Genomic DNA, 20,619 nt, shown 5'->3' on the forward strand with positions numbered 1-20,619 from the left:
TGTGCTAATGCGGTGCTGTCTTGTGCCACTCACGCAGCTGGGCGCCAGCCGCAGGCTACACAACACAGGAAGTCAGCCGCTCTCACCACATTCAAATCCCTGTACCCATTCACTGCCCGCACCGATGAAGAGCTCTCCTTCGAGGAAGGTGATCTCATAGAGGTGAGCGTTTCTGGGAGGGACACATTAAACCATAGTGGCATTTCTGCTTCTTCTCTAAATCAACTAATGTAGTTTATTTAGCTGTTTACTACTGTAAGTTAGCTACTTTTTAACTGCTTTACTTCCTAAAGGGCCTGTAGTTATAGGAGACATTATTACATAATCTCTTTGCCGGTACAAATCACTCTCTCTCTTGCAAGTTTATGTAAAATGACCACAGGCAAATGAACATTTCTTGTATAGATAACTTTCTCATCTTAGACCTTTCTAGGTGCTTTGCTGAGTTTTATATGTATGTATGTTTGTTTGGCATGCATTGTGCCATTTGTCTTGTGATTCTTCCAGTGTAGAAGCTCTGATGTACTCTGATGTTGATGATGTGTGTGTGTGTGTGTGTGTGTGTGTGTGTGTGTGTGTGTGTGTGTGTGTGTGTGTGTGTGTGTGTGTGTGTGTGTGTGTGTGTGTGTGTGTGTGTTGTCCATCCCTCAGGTGGACGAGAGTGTCGAGCGCGACCCGGGTTGGCTGTATGGTAGCCGTCAGGGCAAAATGGGCTGGTTTCCTGAGAGCTATGTGGAGAAGCAGAGCAAACCTGATGCTGCCCCAGTACCACCCAAAGCTTCCCTCAAACCACAGCTATCTAACTCCATCTCTAGGTATTACACACACACACACACACACACACACACACACACACACACACACACACATACACACATACACACACACATGCTAACACATAAACATGCTTCCTATAACTGCTGATATGGAACAGTACTTTGCTAGCTGCTTGGCCTTAGTTTTATATAGTCCCCGGACCACCAACCTATGTACATGACCTAGGTTACAAAACACTTACACAATGAGCTGCCATTTGTATCCTGAATCCTCAATGTCAGAAATCAAAGGCAGTAAAAAGAGTTTTTGTACAGTATGAATCCTCCATAAATAGGTCAAAAGCACATGACACTTCAAATATTTGAACCTTTTTGGCATTCTGACCCACACACAGACACACACACAGACACACACAGAGACATAAAGTACAAACATGCAGAGACACAAAGACGTACACACACACACACACACACACGCTCCAGTAGTTTTAAGTAGTTCTCAAGTCTTGTTTATTTCCTCTGTTTTCTCAAAAGCTTGTGCCATTTCTGGCCACAATTTGTCACTTTTAAATAATCCTGTGTGAAAAAGCCATTAAGAGCAGACCGCTTACATCCCGTTGTGTTCCTGTGTGCAGTAAACCAGGTGAGACCTCCGCATTCACACCCACGCTCACCCCAAGCTCCGCCTCCTCAGAAACCAGCCAGGTAAGTGAGCCGACCTCCAGGAAGTCTCTCGTCTGTCTCTGGACAGCACGATCTCATTCTCCACACTCACAGACTCACAGACCTAAAGACTTTGATGTGCATGAATTGAATTTGTGAGGGCTTAGTGGTGTCCCGCTGTGAAATCTTTAGGGCATTAGGGTTCTGTAAGCATTCATGTAGTCGTTACCTAAGGGAATTACTACGTTTATTGTGGCGTTAAACAGTAGTATAAGTATAAGTATATATACTCTTTTGATCCTGTGAGGGAAATTTGGTCTCTGCATTTATCCCAATCCGTAAATTAGTGAAACACACTCAGCACACAGTAAACACAGTGAGGTGAAGCACACACTAATCCCGGCACAGTGAGCTGCCTGCAACAACAGCGGCGCTCGGGGAGCAGTGAGGGGTTAGGTGCCTTGCTCAAGGGCACTTCAGCCGTGCCTACTGGTCGGGGTTCAGCCGGCAACCCTCCAGTTACGAGTCCGAAGCGCTAACCAGTAGGCCACGGCTGCCCCCAACAAGAGCAAAGCATAGAAGCGTTAAAAATATCAGTGAACAACTGCTATAAAACAGAAGCGGAAATAGTTTGCAACGTGTTTTTGGTCATCTTAGCAACATGCCACAGGTACTGTTCCATTCCTATTATCAGCATTTTGAGCTTTTACAGCCTTTCAAAGTCAACCACTTATCAGTGAATGTCAGTTAAGTCTTTTAAGGTTCAGGGCTTAGACCTTAAAGGGGAGAATGAGATTTAGCCAAGCACCTCTTTCTACAGCTGATTTTCTTTTCATATAAAGTCCTTCTGTTAAGGTTCTGTCTATAGTTCTCCAACTATACCGGTCAGTTTCAAAGAGCCAGTCATTTCTTTTAATGAAAATGTATAAATGTGTGCAAAATTTGGCGTGTGGCTTGATGACTGCCTGGTAACGATCGTAGAATTTCTCCGGCTCCACCGGAGCAACGGTCGGACATTGCGAGTCCTTGTCGCAAGTGTTCTCCTACGGATGCAGTCCACGCACTGAACGGAGACATCTTATGACTGGTCCGTACAACCTTTCTGTGCTGCAGCCTCCGGCCGCACAGATCTTGCGTATTGCCTGTGTGAAACTGGGTGTGTAGTACAATGCCGATCTAGTAGATGGGAGATATGCATGCAGAGACAGATTGTTGTAAGAAAAGTTGTAGCTTCAATTCCCGGCTTCCACCGTTGTGCCCTTGAGCAAGGCACTTAACCCCGAGTTGCTCTGAGGAGAATGGCTTTTGTACCTTATTGACACAAACTTAGCACAAAATGTAAGGAAATTTGTTTTGGTAGATTATTTCTCTGTTGTTACAATGTTTTTTGCTAAAAAATCTTATACCGTTGGAAAGCCTGTTTAGTTTCCTTTCAAATGGTGCCCCATTTGTAAGGAACATGCACTTGTGGGATGAGCAGCAGAGCTGAGTATGTGGGTTGCACCCAATGAAAAATTTGGCAAATCTTCTCTTTTAGTTTACTGTATATAAGTGGCTTTGGATAAAACGTCTTCTAAATGAATAAATGTAACTGTAATACGCTGGTCGGTATGAAGTCTACTTGTTGCTTTACTGACCCTGGCCTCCTTTGTCCCAGGTGGTGGGGAACATGCAGGCCCAGGCTCTGTGCTCGTGGACGGCGAAGACAGACAACCACCTGAACTTCTCCAAGGACGACGTGATCACAGTGCTGGAACAGCAGGACAGCTGGTGGCTAGGCAAGCTCAATGGGGTGCAGGGCTGGTTCCCCAAATCCTACGTCAGCGTGCTGACCGCCGCCGACACACATGCAGAGTGAGCACACGCACACGCGCACACACACACACACACACACACACACTCACACACACACACACACACACACACACACACACACACACACACACACACACACACAGACACACATACTAATCTACACCCATTTACTCTTTAAGACTGATCTGGTCTTTAGAGCCCTGGTCTTACAACATACTTTACATTGTCTGGAAGAGGAGGACAATTCAGATCTGGTAACAAAATCACTAAATGACCCAATCACTCAATTCACAAATGTAGTTGTAATGTAATTTCAGATATATACACACACACACACACACATATATTGTAAACAACCACACGTACAAAATAAACACACATTTACTCACTGAGAATATTCTCACACACTCCATTCATAGATGATGGAGTAGACACCTGAGGATGGTTATTGCTACTCATGTCTTGATGGAATTGCTTTTTAATGAGTGCCAATGGGACTCTAAAACATTTTTTATATTTTACACACTGTAGTTGAAATGTAGTCTGTGTACTGAAACTCCTATTGTGTTCATTCCTCTTGTCAGAACAGTCAGGATGTGTATTGTAGATGTATGCGTTTGATGTATGTGTGTGTGTATATATGTGTAAATGTATACGTTTGATGTATGCGTGTGTGTATATGTGTAAGTGTGTTTGTGTGCAGTGAATGTGGCGTTGAGAAATAAGTCTTTCAGAGAGAGCTCTGTGAGTGTTGCCAAGTGCTCTACATCTGTAGGTTTGAAAGAAGAATCCCTAAGAGCTCTCGATGTATCGATTTCAATCCAGGAAGTGTCTGGGCAACAACTTGCTTTTTTAGTCGTCAAGGTGACCGTGTCACTTCCGCCGTCATGGCAGTTCATATTGCTTTCATCTCTGGGGAGCCTTGTCAAGTGGAATTCTGGGTAATTTCTTTCTTGTTTTGTCAACAGTGTGTCAGAAGGGGCTGACGGCTCAGACGGCTCCCAACAGCAAGGTACGGCAGTGTCACTGAACCACCACATCCATCTGTAAAAACACACGTCTCGTCATCGTCAGCAGCAGTAAAGCTACCTGCTGTCAGTTGAAAATGAATGAGCAGTAATCCCATATCCCAGTCCCACAAAAACTCAGTTTTACACTAAAAATCACTTTAATATCCACTCAGTGGTTTCTATAGATTACCCTCCAGTGACCTTGAAACATGCCCCCAAGGTGACGTCAGGCGTCTGTCCGGTTCTATCGCTCCCTCTCTACCTTTCACTTTCCCTCCTGTCTCCGAGCTGAGCTGTTCCTCATTCCGCAGCTCTGCTTGTTTACTGAGGTCTCTCAAATCTTCATTATCTGGCCGCATCTGTCATCTGAGCTCTGCTAATCCAGGTGTTTTGCTGTGAACATACCACAGACTAATCTGACCTTCAGATGTCCTTCAGATGAACTCTGTCTCTGGTTCACAGCCAACCCACCTCATTCACGTGCTGCACTGCTGTGGATATGCTTTATGCGGCTGCATGACTTATAGCGGCTGCATGACTTACAGTATATCAAACAAAGAAATGCAGTTATTTTTCCAGCTTTCTTTTCTCCTTTACAATCCTTACAGAGAGGCTACACTGGGCATGTAACTGAAACATTCCATTCACGGAGCGCCTTCTGCAACAATTAACTTCCACTTTAATCAATGGAACTGGCTACACCAGACTTGATAGCGGCGTGTACATTCCTAAAAGTTAGACCAGTCTTATAAAAAAAAATTACCCTCTGTGAATAGAGTGCTTCAGTTGTTGACCCAGTGTAGATAGGGTCATACTTCCCGCCTTTTATTTTTCACTAAGGGAAGTACCTGACAGAATGCCCCCTTATTACCTGGGTTCTATAATTTAGACCTTATTTTTTTAATTGAGCATAAGTTTACCATGAATCAGTGCTCGGAGGCAACTGTGTAGTGCAATAACCCACAAAAAATATGATGTTAGAGAATCTTGCTAACTGTAGGTTCCATTTGAAGATATCATAATGTACATAACAAGCAGTCATTTTAAATTAATCCAAAACTCTAGATCTGCACAGTATCATTTTAATAACTCACCCTGCAGTGCTCATGTGTGTTGATGAAATGTGTGTGTGTCTCCACAACCAGAGTATGTGGCGTTGTACACCTACGAGAGCCCAGAGCCAGGTGACCTGACATTCAACGAGGGCGACGCCATCTTGGTGACGGAGCGAGAGGGAGAGTGGTGGAAGGGCTGCATCGGCGAGCGCTACGGTCTCTTCCCCTTCAACTACGTCAAGCCCAAAGAGGCCGATGTAAATGACTCCTCTCCTGGTCATCCTCCATAGTCACGCACACTTTCATCACTGCTAGCTGATTGATTGATATATGTACTGTATGTAGTTTTTAGTGATGCTTGTAGACTAATTTGTAGTTGCTCTTGCTGATGCTATTCTCTGTGATTTTGTTGAATCTTTTTAACCAGACCTCCAGCCTCTCAGGGAAATCTGGAATGAATAAGAAGCCAGGTACAAATCAAACCCCCTTCAACTCCTTTTCTAAGTCTAATCAAATCGCTAACAATACAACAGTCTACAACAGTCAGTCACGACCCTCTCATGAAGCCATCCAATACACACACATTACACATCTGGCCCCACATGTGCACAGATGATCTCTTTCACCAGTGCACAGGCACATATAGACACATGTGCGCTATAGTCGTATGATACCCAGCATCTACACTGCTCTCTCTCCTATACTCATCCCTTCCTGTCCACTCGCCCTCCTCCAGAGATCGCCCAGGTGACCAAGGCGTACTCGGCGAGCGGAGCGGAGCAGCTGACCTTGGCGCCCGGGCAGCTCATCCTCATCCTCAGTAGGAACCGCACCGGCTGGTGGCTGGGAGAACTGCAGGTTAGAGGTCACCTCCACCTCACACACACTCTCACTATACCTGTAACTGGGGACGCCTCAACCTCACACACACACACACACACACACACACACACACACACACATACACCTCCTCATCACTCACACTCTCACTATACCTGTAATAGCTGGCGCCTCCACAACATACACATTTTGTCGCGGAATTATTGTGGAAAATGTATGAAATATTGTTTTCCAGACATGGAAAAGTACGGAAATTTAAAATGTATTTTGTCCCTAGCAATACAGAAGAAAAGTTGCACATACAAAGTCGACATTGTACAAGAAATGTAACAAAAAAACTACAAAGAAGTATCGTCCTTAATGAGAAAAATAATCTGTTAGGAAAAAGTTGAGAATTTTCCTTTCGGAAAAAAAGGGCGATCCCGCTAAAAGTAGACACTGTAGCCAAGATGATCTGGACCTGTGTGGGGTTGTCTGTCTTATTTGTGCTGGTCCATTCCTTCCTGTTCCAGGCGAGGGGTAAGAGGAGGCAGAAAGGCTGGTTCCCTGCGTCTCATGTTAAGATGCTGGGCTCCAACAGTGGCAAGTCCACCCCAGCCCCTGCCGTAGGTGAGCTACTGTGCAGTGCGCCCGAAACTCTCACTCCATACCCTCAGCAACACTCTCATTTCCCCACCAAGCAGAACATGCAGGGGATGGGGATTTCTTTCTTTCTTTCTTTCTTTCCATCATTCTTTCTTTTTTTCTTTCTTTCTTTCTTTCTTTCTGTTCTTTTCTTCTTTCCTTCCTTTATTTTTTTTTCTTTCTTTCTTTCTTTTCTTCTGTTCTTTCCTTTCTTTTTCTTTGTTTCTTTGTTTTTCTTTCTCTCTTTCCTTCTTTCTGTCTGTCTATCTTTCTTACCTTCTGTCTGTTTGTCTTTCTTTCTGTCTTTGTCTCTGATTCTCTCTCTCACTCCAACGTGTCCCTTTCTCCTCAGTGTGCCAGGTCATCGCTATGTACGACTACACGGCAGCCAATAAGGATGAGCTGAGCTTCTCCGCGAGCCAGCTCATCAACGTGCTGGACAAGAACGACCCGGATTGGTGGAAAGGCGAGATCAACGGGGTCACGGGCCTCTTCCCGACCAACTACGTCAAGATGACCACTGCAGAGTCCGACCCCAGTCAGCAGTGTAAGTAGAGAAAAACAGGCTGCCTCATCACCCCTAAAGACTTCAGCATTCACACACACAGCACTTATTATGTTTATGTTTATGTTTATGGTATTTGGCAGAGCTTTTGTCCAAAGCAGCTCAGTATAGCACTACATTGGTTATTATTATCAGGACAGTATAGCAGGACTATATCACTTTGAGAAGGGAAACTCCTACTCCACCACTGTCTTTATGTGTTTGTATGTTCCTTTCTTTCAATGGTGTTGGCAGCATTGGAGCAGTATTGATGAGAGATGTTGTAGTGTATCTTTTTTAATTTAGCAAGGTCACATGTTTGTTTTTTAACCGCTCCATATGGTGAAGGTACATGTCTGTCTTGGCATACTGGTATTTGTAAACGGTCACTCGCACATAATTGCCTGTTATTCTAGTCAGCCAAGAGGGGTATTAGGATGTCCAGCTGATGCTGTTTGAGTTATGGAAGGCTAATGAGTCTTGTCATTATCATTATCATTATTGTTATTATTATTTTGCTATATATGTGTTCATTATCAGATGGAGCTCAAAGTGATCAATGTTTTTCTGTTCTTCTGTCCATCCATCCGTCCAATATGTTCTCATGCGTAATTTCTCTTTTCTTGCGCTTCTTTTCCCTCCCTTTCTCTCTCTCTCTTCCTCCCTATCTCTCCTCTCTCTCTCTCTCTCTCTTTCCCTTTCTCTCTCTCTCTCTCTGTCTGCCCTGCTCTCTGTTGTTGTTTTTCTGTAGGGTGGTAGTACGGCTGCCGCTGCTTCCACCTCTTCCTCCTTCCTCCTCCTCTCTTCCTCTTCTTGCTCTCAGTGCCTCCCCTGGTCAGATCCCCCCGTTCTGTGTTTGGGCTGAAGGGCCATCGTCGCGCCCCATCCCCACCCCCCTTATCAAAGGCATTGTGCTCAGGGCTTACGGCTTTAGCATCCACTAACACGTTTCCTTAAAAGCCTTCTCCTGCGTTTTCCACTAGCTGTGTTTGCTGTGGAGTTGCTTCTGACTTTTTAACACTTTCTCATGGATCCAATATGCAATAAGTTTGGACTCGTACAGAAGGTACAGTATTTGGGAGGTGCAGGTGTTTAGTATTTAGTATGAATAATTATCGTGCTTTTTGGAAAAAGAACAAAACAGTAATTCATTTTATCTTTCATATAATCGAGGGTTAGAATATGGATGATTGTGGGTCTCTCAATAGTCTCCTATCCCTCTTCATATCTGGACAACAATGCATTTGTGACCTCTACACTGATAACAGCTCAATCTGAACTGTCCCTCTGCACCAGGACAAGGTCCAGACTAAACCCCAAAGCCAGGCCAAATGCCCTTTTAAAGGTGACCTAGAATGGACAAACAGAGTATTTTACCTTGTTACCATAACACTAACATTGATAACATAGAAGGTATATCAATTTGGTCTGTTAAAAACATGTTCAGAGGCTATTTTACAAGCCCATTTACAACCCTGGGGAATAAAATGGCCCATTTTAGCAGATATCTAGTGCCCCCTCATGCTTATCTGGCACCAGTATAAATAAACAAGTGAGCTTTATGCTTACTGACTGCCTTGCAACCAAAGACTGTTCCAAATAGCCTCCAGCAACTTGTACTAACTCCTAGTGGTAACCTAACATGTGGAGGGGGCAGGGATCAGAAGGATGGTTTGCATCACAGTCCGTATTTGTGTCATAGTCTGTCTGTGTTCAGATTCGCTCGTTTTCAGTAGTCATTTCAAAGTCCGAGATTTGCATATGAAGGAGGAAACAAGCGTGTTTCCAGTTCACGGTAGCTTTGTGGTCATGCACTGACCTCTCCTTATTCAACAAAGCCAAGGTAAAAACAGTTTTCCATTCTGTGTCATCTTTAATTTGTAATGGCATTTCATCCATTCACATTTTTCATAGTTGTTCATTAGCAAAAGCCTCACCAGAGGCCTCATGCCTACTTTGATGGACGCATATCAGACCAGATCTTGTTCAGTCAAGAGTGAACACATCTGCAGGTGCATTTGAGCGTGGGTAGTCAACTCACTGCATGTGACATGTCCAACCTGCAGTGGAATATTTGACAAAATGGACGTCTAGCACGCACTTAGTTTTATTTGCATGAGGGTGAAGCTGCCTCTGTGATAGACAGATGAAGAGGATAAGATTTGCATTTGTTTTTTTTGTTTTTTTGCATAAGAATAACATGTTTGGAGACGTGCTAAACAACAACAAACCAAATAATAATCATTTGACTTCTTAAACATGCTTGATTATAAATCAAAGTGATTTCAATCAAGTTGGAATATGAAATGTCAGTGACTCAGTATGTCTGTCAAGTTTCAGTTTTTACCCAAATATTTTAACATGACTTTTTTTTTCAATCTGGAACCTATATGTAATGGAAGTACACCTCATTTAAGCCATTTATTTTCATTGCCTAATTGCTCAAAAGCACTGTATACAATGTTGTATACAATTCTGGTGTATAATTTTTTGACCTCGTACTGAAGTGACCTTAGAATGTACCCCAAGATGCTGCTCTTGAACAGGAGGCCTTTGTTTTGTATGCTTATCACTGATGTGTATATTAATTCAGTATTGTGAACATAAGGGTTTTTTCTGTTGATGGAAATCTATGCAATTGTCTGGATGTGGGGTGTTGAAAGATAAAGAAAAGAACACACTAAAGGGAAATATTTTTGAATCTTTATTTACCTGATTTTTAAAATTGTGACCTTCACTTATCAAACCAAGTAGACATTAAAGGCATTTTGAAAGAATAACACTGTTCAGTGTAATGTTTGTTATTCCTTTTACCTTCAAATCCGCAAGTCAGAGCATGATATAGATATGAGATCAGAGCAGCGTTCGGAGTAGTAGTCCGAAGCAGTATGTAATATTAATAGCGGGTAGTATTTAACGGTAGTGTGTCTTCCAGTGCCACCCTGGTAAATCAGCCATCTTAGGGATGGACTTAAGAGCGTGTTTACATCTTCAGTAGCCTGTGGTCACCCAGCCCGGTCACCTTAGCCCTGTATTTGAGGTAATAACAGTTTTCCCCCAACGTCGATCTGCTCACATTACTACAGGAGCGGAGTAGAGGTGAGGTGAGCAGAGAGAGCCAGGTAGCCCAGGCTTGGGTGAGGTTAGCTTAGCTTAGCTTAGCTTGGCGGGCAGAATGAGTTTAGGTGCGGGGAGCAGACTGCTCTTTCTCAGACTGTGGGATGATGATGATGAGGATGAGGAGAGGAGCGGCGGGGGCAGTGAGACAGAGGAGCTCCAGGACTGTGAGAATGGGGTCCCCGCCGCCACGCTAGGTAAGACTGGACTGGACTGGACACGACCGCACCACGGCCCTCCTCCCCCCAGTGGCCTTTGCTGTGAGCTGAGCCAGCCTCTGTAGAAAGTGTGTGCGTGTGCGTGTGAATGTGTGCTTTAAACACTGAGAGCTCTGCTACCCTCTCTGTCTCTCTGTTTATTTGGCTCCATCTCCAATCTGCTTCTCAGGTTAGGGTATGTCATAGTGCTGTTGGTTTTTATGAATTGTGTGTGTGTGTGTGTTTGTGTACTTTTGTTCACAAATATACTGTATGGATTGGTGCTGTTCTGTGTGTGCGTGCAAGTGTGGGGATAAATATTTGGAATGTACTGACTGGTGCCGTGTGTGCGTGTGTGTGTGTGTGTGTGTGTGTGTAGGGTGTGCGGACCTGACTAGCTTGGACACCCTCACCCCGCAAGAGAGGAAGAGGCAGGGTTACATCCATGAGCTCATCGAGACTGAGCAGAAATACGTGGAAGATCTGCAGCTGGTTCTGGAGGTGTGTGTGTGTGTGTGTGTGTGTGTGTGTGTGTGTGTGTGTGTGTGTGTGTGTAAGAGTGAGAGAGAGAGAGAGAGAGCTGTCATGTAAGTAAAGACAATATGCATGTGAATGACTGATTTACTGCTCACTCTTAATATGCCCATGCCACATGCTGGTATTCTATTAAGCCTCTCTAAGATTGTCTGTGTGTGTGTGTGCACATTGTTTATGTACCCCCTGGCTATATTTCACGCTGGACATGTCTCGTCTCTGGTAGGTCTTCCACAAACCCATGTCAGAGTCTGGTCGCCTCACTGAGCAGGAGATGGGCATGATCTTTGTCAACTGGCGTGAGCTCATCACGTGCAACAACAAGTTTCTCAAGTATGCAACCTCTACAGTGCTAATAACTACTGGCAGAACACTGCCCCCTGCAGGGCGACTGTAGTCATACTACATGTGCATAGTTTGTGTGTATAATGTGGTTTCATGCATTCATGTCTTGCCCTCGTGTGTGTGTGTGTGTGTGTGTGTGTGTGTGTGTGTGTGTGTGTGTGTTAAAAGGGCCCTGCGCGTGCGTAAGAAGACGGGTGGTGATAACATGCCTGTGCAGATGATCGGGGACATCCTGGCGGCGGAGCTGGCCCACATGCAGGCCTACATCCGCTTCTGCAGCTGCCAGCTCAACGGCGCCGCCCTGCTGCAGATCAAGTGCGATCAGGAGCCCGACTTCAAGGACTTCCTCAAGGTCAGCTCACCCATGGCACCGCACTGCTCTGACCACTACTCATCTCACCGAGTAGAGAGACCCCAGGGTCTGGCCACTGCTTTTGTTGCATCAATTAGCATGCACTAAACATGCACTAAACATGCACTAAACATGCACTAACCATGCACTTCCCTTTCTTCACTCCTCTACCTCATTCTTTTACCACTGTCTCCTTTGACTACTCTTTGACTAGTATTAATTTATATACTAGTATATAAACTTCTGCACTCTCATCCTCTGATGGTAGTATTGATTGGTGTCCTCTACAGTCTGCATTGTATCTTGAATGTTATTCCTATTTTTTGTCGCTTTGGATGAAAGCGTCTGCTAAATTAATAAATGTAAATGTATCTCAGTCATGGATCAGCAGTCTGGACGATCAGCAGTCTTGGCTGCTTTGTTTCCTCAGAATACTAGCTGTTATCGTTTGTGATATGTTGCGTAATGAATGAAGTAGTAATGTGTAATGATGGTACTTAATGCTACAGTATATGGTGACCTAACAGCATATTGTTTTAAGGAACTAGCTAGTCTAGTAGACTGAGAAAGTTTAGATGTAGGCAAGTACCAAATCCTCTGACTGGTCTGATCTGAATGAATGGACTAACCCTGGAAAGTTTCCATGTGCAGAAAATCGCCACTGATTACCGCTGCAAGGGGATGCCGTTGTCCAGCTTCCTACTGAAACCCATGCAGAGGATTACCCGCTATCCTCTCCACATCAAGAACGTGAGTGGACTTCATAAAGCCCTCTTCTTGGGGCATTAGCATTAGCATTTCAGTGTTTAGTCTATTTTGTAGGAATCTGTGTTCTTGTTCATGTGTGTGTGTGTGTGTGCGCGTGTGTGATTGTGTGTGTGGTTGCTTGTACTGTGTGTGGGTGTTTGTGTGTGTCTTCTTGTGTGATTGTGTGTGTCTGGTTGCTTGTAGGCTACTGTGTGTGTGTGTGTGTTGGTTGATCTAAAGTTTCCCTCTCTATTCCCCAGATCCTAGAGAGCACGCCGGATTCTCACACAGACCACATGCATCTACGTGAGTCACTGGAGAAGGCGGAGGAGCTGTGCTCGCAGGTCAACGAGGGCGTCAGGGAGAAGGAGAACTCAGACCGCCTGGAGTGGATCCAGAACCATGTGCAGTGTGAGGTGCAGTTGGAGGTGAGAACCGTTTGACTATTTTTGAATGAGGAAAGAATTCAGTGTTTCCCACAGAATTATATTCCATTTGTGGTGGTTGGTTTGCAGAATTTACTTGAATGCAACAGTTTTTAACAAATTAGCACAGAGTGGTTATGATGCTAACCAGATTTAAGCACAATTTGGTACAACCTGGATAATCATTGTGTGGTGGTCAATGTTGATATTGTGGTGGGCCGCCACTAATAAGTCAATGTACGGGAAACACTGGAATTAGACAGTCAGTCAAAAGGAAAGAATACAGAAGTGAAACTGTATTCGTTTTACTATGTTGAGGAAATACCAAAATTGTCATCCAAGTATAATTTACAATTTCTTCTTAAATGTACTTAAATGTATGATGTGCCCATAAGCATCATAGACTCTGTATTTATTTATCTTTATTTACCTTTATGTTTTCATGTTGTTGTTTCTCTTGTTTCCTTTTTGTCTGTAGAACCTGGTCTTTAACTCCCTGACCAACTGCTTGGGCCCGCGTAAGCTGCTGCACAGTGGCAAACTGTACAAAACCAAGAGCAGTAAGGAGCTGTATGCCTTCCTGTTCACCGACTTCCTGCTGCTTACCCACACCACCAAGCAGTTCTCCTCCTCAGGCGCCGACAAGCTCTTCAGCCCCAAGAGTAACACGCAGTTCAAGATGTACAAGACGGTGAGGACGCATACTCATCATTTGTGTTGATGTTGAATGTTGGCAGAGCGGTACTTTATCTTGGATGCATACTTATCGTTTGTGTCCATTTCGGCCCTTTTATCTCCTCATGTAGCCGGTGTTTCTGAACGAGGTCCTGGTAAAGATGCCCTCTGACCCCTCCAGCGACGAGCCCGTCTTCCACATCTCCCACATAGACCGTGTCTACACCCTCAAGACCGAGAACATCAACGAGAGGTAGCGGCCACAAACATAGCGGCCACACACACACACACACATACACAGAGACATACACACATACACACACACACACACACACACACACACACCATCCAGGATCCGTGTCGTGTTTGGCCACAGTAGCATCATAATGTTACTGATGTTTCACTCTGAGGTAACTTGGTACACCTTTAGTGTAACTTGGTTTTGATCCGCTCTTGTCTTAGAACTGCCTGGGTCCAGAAAATCAAAGCTGCCTCTGAGAAGTTCATCGAGACGGAGAAGAAGAAGAGAGAAAGAACTTATCAAGGTAAAGGCCCGGACACCAGTGACCATCTTCACAATGAGCCCCTGAGGCTTTTAAATCCTTTCAGTGAATTTCCCCTAGGGATCAATAAAGTATATCTATATCTAGATAGAGATAGATAGAGAGAGAGATAGATAGATAGATAGATAGATAGATAGATAGATAGATAGATAGATAGATAGATAGATAGATAGATACTTTATTGATCCTCAAGGGGAAATTCAGTCTCAGTAGCATACAGACATAACACACAACATGCACTTACAGCCAAAATGGTAAACAAAGTGTAAGTATAAACATATAACTAAACTCCACTGTACAATAAAGACAGTAGAAGATAAGACAGATAAGAAAACTAACAAAACTAAATACTAAATACACTATATAAGTTAAATTAAGAAAGTCCAATGTGCTTGAGGGTGATCAAGCATAAGATGCTTGTAGTGACAGGGCCGGGACTGATGAGGTGCTAAAGGGAGTGAGTGTCATGGTGAAGGTGCAAAAAGTAGTCCAACCATAGTCCTTAGTTATGTGTGCCTGGCAAGGTGCTATCACTATCTATCACTAAAAGTAGTTTATCCTAAATTATTGTTTATCTACTGTATTGTCTAACTATTCACAATACTTAACCTGATACTATCTGTCAATTTGATATCATCAATCTCAATCACACAAGATGTTTAGTATTCTTCACCTAACCCAGTGGTGAAGTCTAGTTAGCTGTAGTGGGTATACTGTGATGTAGTCTTGTTAGCTGTAGTGGATACTGTGATCAACCCCAAATGTTAATATGTATCCTTGCCTGTTTTAAGTGGGTATACTGGCATAGTGATGCTTTTTAAGTGGGTATACTGACATAGTGATGCTTTTTAAGTGGGTATACTGAGATGGTGATGCTTTTTAAGTGGGTATACTGAGATGGCGATGCTTTTTAAGTGGGTATGCTGAGATGGTAATGCTTTTTAAGTGGGTATACTGCGTAGTCCTGCGTATCACGTAGACTACACCACTGACCTAACCTGAAGTTTATCATTTCCCTCAGCTCGGTCAGTAAAGGCTACTGGGATTGGCCGTCTGCTTGTGACCATTCTGGAGGCTACCGAACTCAAATCGTCAAAGCCCAACGGTGAGACCTCTAATCTAAATACTTACACAGTTTGGGGTTAACCTGTATCTTTGGTCTGTCTAGCCTTTACTGACGTCTTTAACTCTGTGTGGCTACAGGGAAGAGCAACCCTTACTGTGAGGTTACCATGGGAGCTCAGTGTTACACCTCTAGAACCCTCAACGAAACCGTTAACCCCAAATGGAACTTCAACTGCCAGTTCCACATCAAGGATGTGTATCAGGATGTCTTATGCATTACCATTTTTGAAAGGGAACAGTTTTCTCCTGATGGTAAGTGTATGAAGAGAACTGTTGGTGATCAAGTTCTAATTATTCAGTACTCTTAACAGTTTCCTCATTGCACTTGTTATTTTATAAGACCACTGAAGCAACAGACAAGAAGTTCCCAAGTGTCTCCCTGGAATATTTTTGTTACATTCACTTACATTCACATACACTCAAGTGAATAAATAAAACAAATGTTTGCAATACATGTCAAGTCATAGCTTAAATCTGGTATGTTCCAGAAGTTGCATCAGTTGCATGTCCCAATGTGTGTGTTCTCACAGATTTCCTGGGTCGGACCGAGGTACCCGTGGCAACCATAAAGAAGGAACTAGAGAGCAAGGGCCCAACGACACGGCGACTGCTCCTACACGAGGTTCCCACCGGGGAAGTTTGGGTCCGCCTTGACCTGCAATTGTTTGACCACAAGGCGCACAAATGAGACACACACACACACACTTTCAGCGTGAGGTGCCCACCGGGAAAGTTTGGGTCCACCTCGACGTGCATCTGTTTGACCACACACACACACACACACACACACACACACACACACACACACACACACACACACACACACAGATACACACACAGACACAGACACACACACACACTCACACATTCATATTCACATACACAAACGCAAACACCACTAGTACTACTGAATCATTCAGATCTTCCACACATCACCAGGCCTTACCGAGAGAGACAGAAAGAGCAAGAAGCCCTTAACTACTGTGGAGAACACTACTGGATGGATGGATGGAAGCATGAACAGAGTGATGAATGGATGACTGTCTTTCAGCCATGATGCTGAGCGTCTATGCACTCTGTCGACATGCAGACATGTGACTGTTGCCAAGTGTTGTAAATGGTAGCCATTTTAGTTGTTGTTGTTTCTATTATTATTATTATTATTTTTACTCTCAAGTACTATGAGGTGTCAGTCACCATGGAGATAGTTTACCACTGGATCTGGAAATATCTCAGGATCGCTCCAAGTGTTCTTCCTTCACTCTCTGTCAGAGGTCGTCTTTGTCTAATTTTCCTCTCTCATGTGCCTTTTCTGACTGGAAAGGATGTTTTTGTTTGTAGACAGGAACTTGGTTTGTAGTAACACTTTATTGGGGGTTTTAAAGTGTTCTGGGCTGCTTGATTGCTGCTTTTTGTTTGTTTGTATGTTGTCTTCATTTTATGTGTTTTTTAAGATGTAACTCCATCTGCAGCACTCTCCGTACTTACACACCAATCACACCATGTTCACTCCCAGAAATAGATCTGGCATCCAAGGACTATCTAACGAATACTGTAGAACATTCAGAAACACTTCAGTTATACCTTTTCTCCTCCCATGAGCTTTGGAGGACAGCTTTTCCAGATGCTTCTGTTGGATTTGATTTTACTGTCGGTACAAAAGAAGAGGTGATGACTTCTCATCGGTCAAGAAGATCACTGTGGATTGGTGCGCTGGGCAAAATTGTATTTATTTTTTTAATTTAAGCGATTTTGACTATCTGCGGGTTTTAAAAAGCCTGCCATAGCAGAGCCGGGATCTCCCTCCTAGAGGATAACTGGCTGTGGCTGTGGACCAGATACGTCCCCTGATCTGGTTTTGGCGCGGCTCTCGTCCAGATCAGGGTCAGTCAGATGGTATGTGGGATTGAGGTCTAACTGTTATAAATCTAAGTAGTGCCTGTGTATGATTGACTTAAGTTGAATGGAGTTTTCTTTTTCTGTAGAGAGATGACCAAGTCCCTGAGCGTAAATATTACTGCATAAAGATTATTAAACACAATTCTTTGTGTTTATATTCCTTTGAACTTAAATGCCATGTGTTGTATGTAAGATATTTTATTGTTTTCCTTTTTAAGGTGGTAAACCTGACTTGATTGTAGGCCAGCCACTGTGTTAACATAATAGGTTGATTGAGCAGCAGTGTCTGCGTCATGAGATGAGGGTGCCCAAACCAAGCATGACACAACTGGGCTTTCAGCGAAAATAAAATAATTACAAACATTTTCCTACTCAAACATTTTGTCTGCCTTCGCTGTGAGCCATAGAAAATAAGTGAAATATACGACGGAGTATTAGGGCCACACATGAAGGAATATTTTTGCCATGTCGACGTTAAACTCGACATTTCGAGAATAAAGTTGAAATATAATTTTCTACTTTAATCTCAACGTGTCGACTTTAAAATCGACATGCTGACATTAAACTCGAAATAAAGTTTAAACATAGCCTACAGTTTAAGCTATACGTAGCCTACATGTTATTGTAGGTTTATTTCAGATAGATTGCTAGATTGCAGATATTCAGATAGATTGCGTCTTCTCATTGCCGTCATCGTGAAGCGTTGTATCTCGCGGTTATACCATGCACCATTATATAGATAGAATAATACATGTTTCCAATGATATAATGTTTCTATAGTAGGCTACATTTCACTCTGTTTTACGTGGGTGAGGCCACCGCACATCCAAATAACTGACCTCATGACCCACGTACAGGCCGTCACTCTCCATAGGTTAACATGGCAAAACTATTTTTTCCAAAACTGCTTTTCCATGACTCACCTGCAATACATATAGGAGGCTATAAACACAGATATGTATAAGTATATAGGCCTATACTCTTTTGACCCCGTGAGGGAATATGTGTGCATTTACTTAGAATACATGGGGTTGCCTGGTCGGGATGACAGCTTTATTCGTCCCTCCATAGACATTTAGCAGTTGACAAACAAACATGCAATGTGAAAGTCTGGGATTGGGGAGCACTTAGTATACCTAGTCTAGTGCATAAGCATGAAGTTTAACCTTAGATGAAAAACACTATTTAATAATAGGCCTACAATAAATAAATAAACGCATTTGGCTTTTGGAAAGCATTTGGCTGAGCAACGGATATTGTTCTATGTTTTGGCATTTGGAAAGCATTTGGCTGAGCAACGGATATTATGTTCTATGTTTTGTCCACATGATAGGCCTAGGCCTATGTCTATTGTTGCACTCGAAGAAAACTGCAATGTTTCATTCGTCCTCCCTTTCAATCGTCCCGAGCGGTCGTTCTCTCTCCAAACTAACTTTATTCTCAAAATGTTGAGTTTAATGTCGACACGTCGAGATTAAAGTCGACATGATATTTCAACTTTATTCTCGAAATGTCGAGTTTAATGTCGACATGGCAAAAAATATGTTTTTTCTTCATGTGTGGCCCTAATACTCCGTCGTAGAAATAGGCTACCTTCACAAGCTACTGTGGTGCAGGTTATTGTGTTCTCCCAGATGACATCACCGTCCTCCCCCGCTGAGCGTTGCTAAGGACGCCACGTGCTGACTTCCGTAAACATACAGGATGAAAACATCATGAATCAGTTTCAACATCTCATCAATGATTGCCTGATTGATACAAGACACGTAGAACAGGCGGCAGTAGTGGTGACAAAAACCGCCACTATCACTGCAGCAACCACACGATTTAACGTAAGTCTGACTGTTCATACAGATGACACCAATGAGGGAGATGACTGACGTTTTAAAGTCAGTTGAACAAAATAATTAGTGTAAGATAGTGTAAGCCTTCACACTAGTTTTGATGTAGCCTAGTCCACTTGTGCTTGTAGATCCTTATTTATTTCATAGACAGTTTATCTCCACCCAAGACGTCTGTCATAGCCTAGTGCTATTTTTTTCCGTGTTGTAGATCTCTCCGCAACAAGCTCAAATGTTTGTGGACGCTTTCAAACATTTGATGTCTACGAGAGGGCATGGATTCTTCTTTCAAGAGAGGTTATACACTTGTGTCCGGGCTGACAAGAACTCAGTTTACTCTAAATGTGTATGTGTTTCTCATTCTACCACATACTGTAATGCTTGTAGCAGCTTTTATTTATTTCACACCCTACATGTTCCTGCTGTAATCAACAACTATGCTACTGTAAACATAACTCATTCATTTTGCCACATTTGCTGCAGAACTGAATCGTGGGTGCATGCGCACCCTGTTGAAATGGGCCTAAGTTAACCCTATGCTTAAATACATACTGTATTTTTTTCTATAGACTAGGTCAAATATAGGCTACAGTAGATGTAGGTTTCAGATCGCAGATCAGAGTGACCCAGAGTTAGAAATAAATGTGAAGGTTTAGTTTGGTCAATGTTGAGAGGTTGTCGCTGCTTTTGTCTTCTCCTCAGGGAGGGCATGGCTTGCTACTGGTAAAGACAGCTCTGTACATCATTGTGGCCACATACAACGAAAACATGTACCCCAGTGTGTGCGTGGAGGCTGTGGAGAAACTGGGTATGTAGAATCACTGCTGCACTATCATGTAGTAGCTGCTTTAACCTCCTTATTGAATCCTAATTCAACTCACTCCCAACACATTAATAGGTAGCCTAATACAGTATATTGTTCATTACTTGCAGCAGAGTATCTGCGAGAGAAGGGAAGGTGAAGATGATAGTGTTCTATGTTCTCCACTGTGACCCTCCATCCTACTCATCCTGTGCAATGTGGGAGGGATAAACGACAGTATACCAACAGTTGATACTGTTTTCTTTTTGTAATATTGTTGTACAGGGGTTCATTGTGTTATTAAGACATACTTAGCTGTGGTTATTTGTTAAATTTCAGCAAAGAAAACAACTCACTAACTTTCATATTAAAAGTAATTGAATAATCAGATGGGACCGTCATGACCTCAAACTCATCACTCTGGGCTAAAACATGTGTCCAATAAATATTAGGGTTGTCAAAATAACTGATTAATTTCGATTAATGAATTTGAGAAAAAATAACTGATTAAAAAAATTAGTGCAGATTAATCGATTCCGTGTGACCTTTGACCCTGAGCCGTTCTAGTCAGTAAAAATTAGACTGTAAAATGAAGGAGAGAGAAGAAAACGTGCTGCCTGGATCATTGATTGGAACATTTACTTTTAAAAAATGGCTTGATGGTGTTGAT

General features: G+C 43.1%; 2 protein-coding genes across 4 annotated transcripts in view; both read left to right on the plus strand.

The window, feature by feature from the left end:
- itsn2b (intersectin 2b) overlaps positions 1-17,669 on the plus strand; it is a 45,779-nt gene extending 28,110 nt beyond the window's left edge. For all 3 annotated transcript variants that reach the window (XM_042071691.1, XM_042071689.1, XM_042071688.1), the window contains 21 exons: positions 38-162; positions 652-815; positions 1,412-1,481; positions 3,097-3,293; positions 4,223-4,266; positions 5,410-5,576; positions 5,747-5,789; positions 6,056-6,177; positions 6,672-6,768; positions 7,136-7,330; positions 11,021-11,142; positions 11,402-11,508; positions 11,689-11,872; positions 12,524-12,622; positions 12,880-13,047; positions 13,523-13,735; positions 13,851-13,972; positions 14,182-14,264; positions 15,304-15,387; positions 15,486-15,659; positions 15,938-17,669. In XM_042071691.1, coding sequence (XP_041927625.1) covers positions 38-162; positions 652-815; positions 1,412-1,481; positions 3,097-3,293; positions 4,223-4,266; positions 5,410-5,576; positions 5,747-5,789; positions 6,056-6,177; positions 6,672-6,768; positions 7,136-7,330; positions 11,021-11,142; positions 11,402-11,508; positions 11,689-11,872; positions 12,524-12,622; positions 12,880-13,047; positions 13,523-13,735; positions 13,851-13,972; positions 14,182-14,264; positions 15,304-15,387; positions 15,486-15,659; positions 15,938-16,095 — 2,738 coding nt within the window. In that variant the 3' untranslated portion in view covers positions 16,096-17,669. The remainder of the gene's footprint in view (positions 1-37; positions 163-651; positions 816-1,411; positions 1,482-3,096; positions 3,294-4,222; positions 4,267-5,409; positions 5,577-5,746; positions 5,790-6,055; positions 6,178-6,671; positions 6,769-7,135; positions 7,331-11,020; positions 11,143-11,401; positions 11,509-11,688; positions 11,873-12,523; positions 12,623-12,879; positions 13,048-13,522; positions 13,736-13,850; positions 13,973-14,181; positions 14,265-15,303; positions 15,388-15,485; positions 15,660-15,937) is intronic.
- A 1,274-nt stretch (positions 17,670-18,943) lies between these two features.
- On the plus strand, positions 18,944-20,337 carry pfn4 (profilin family member 4). Its single transcript, XM_042071692.1, has 4 exons — positions 18,944-19,138; positions 19,359-19,493; positions 19,850-19,955; positions 20,081-20,337. The coding sequence occupies exons 1-4, from the start codon at positions 19,022-19,024 to the stop codon at positions 20,107-20,109; spliced, it is 387 nt and encodes a 128-aa protein (XP_041927626.1). The 5' UTR covers positions 18,944-19,021; the 3' UTR covers positions 20,110-20,337.
- Positions 20,338-20,619: the final 282 nt, after the last annotated feature.

This window comes from Alosa sapidissima, chromosome 19 (assembly GCF_018492685.1).
Source record: "Alosa sapidissima isolate fAloSap1 chromosome 19, fAloSap1.pri, whole genome shotgun sequence".
Classification (NCBI taxonomy): Eukaryota; Metazoa; Chordata; class Actinopteri; order Clupeiformes; family Clupeidae; genus Alosa; species Alosa sapidissima.

Bases quoted from the DNA above. Each gene is read 5' to 3' on its own strand.
- pfn4 (XM_042071692.1), top strand. From the start codon at position 19,022: ATGAATCAGTTTCAACATCTCATCAATGATTGCCTGATTGATACAAGA. The intron at 19,139-19,358 runs GTAAGTCTGACT...TCCGTGTTGTAG, and splicing joins CAGCAACCACACGATTTAAC to ATCTCTCCGCAACAAGCTCA. The intron at 19,956-20,080 runs GTATGTAGAATC...CATTACTTGCAG, and splicing joins GGAGGCTGTGGAGAAACTGG to CAGAGTATCTGCGAGAGAAG.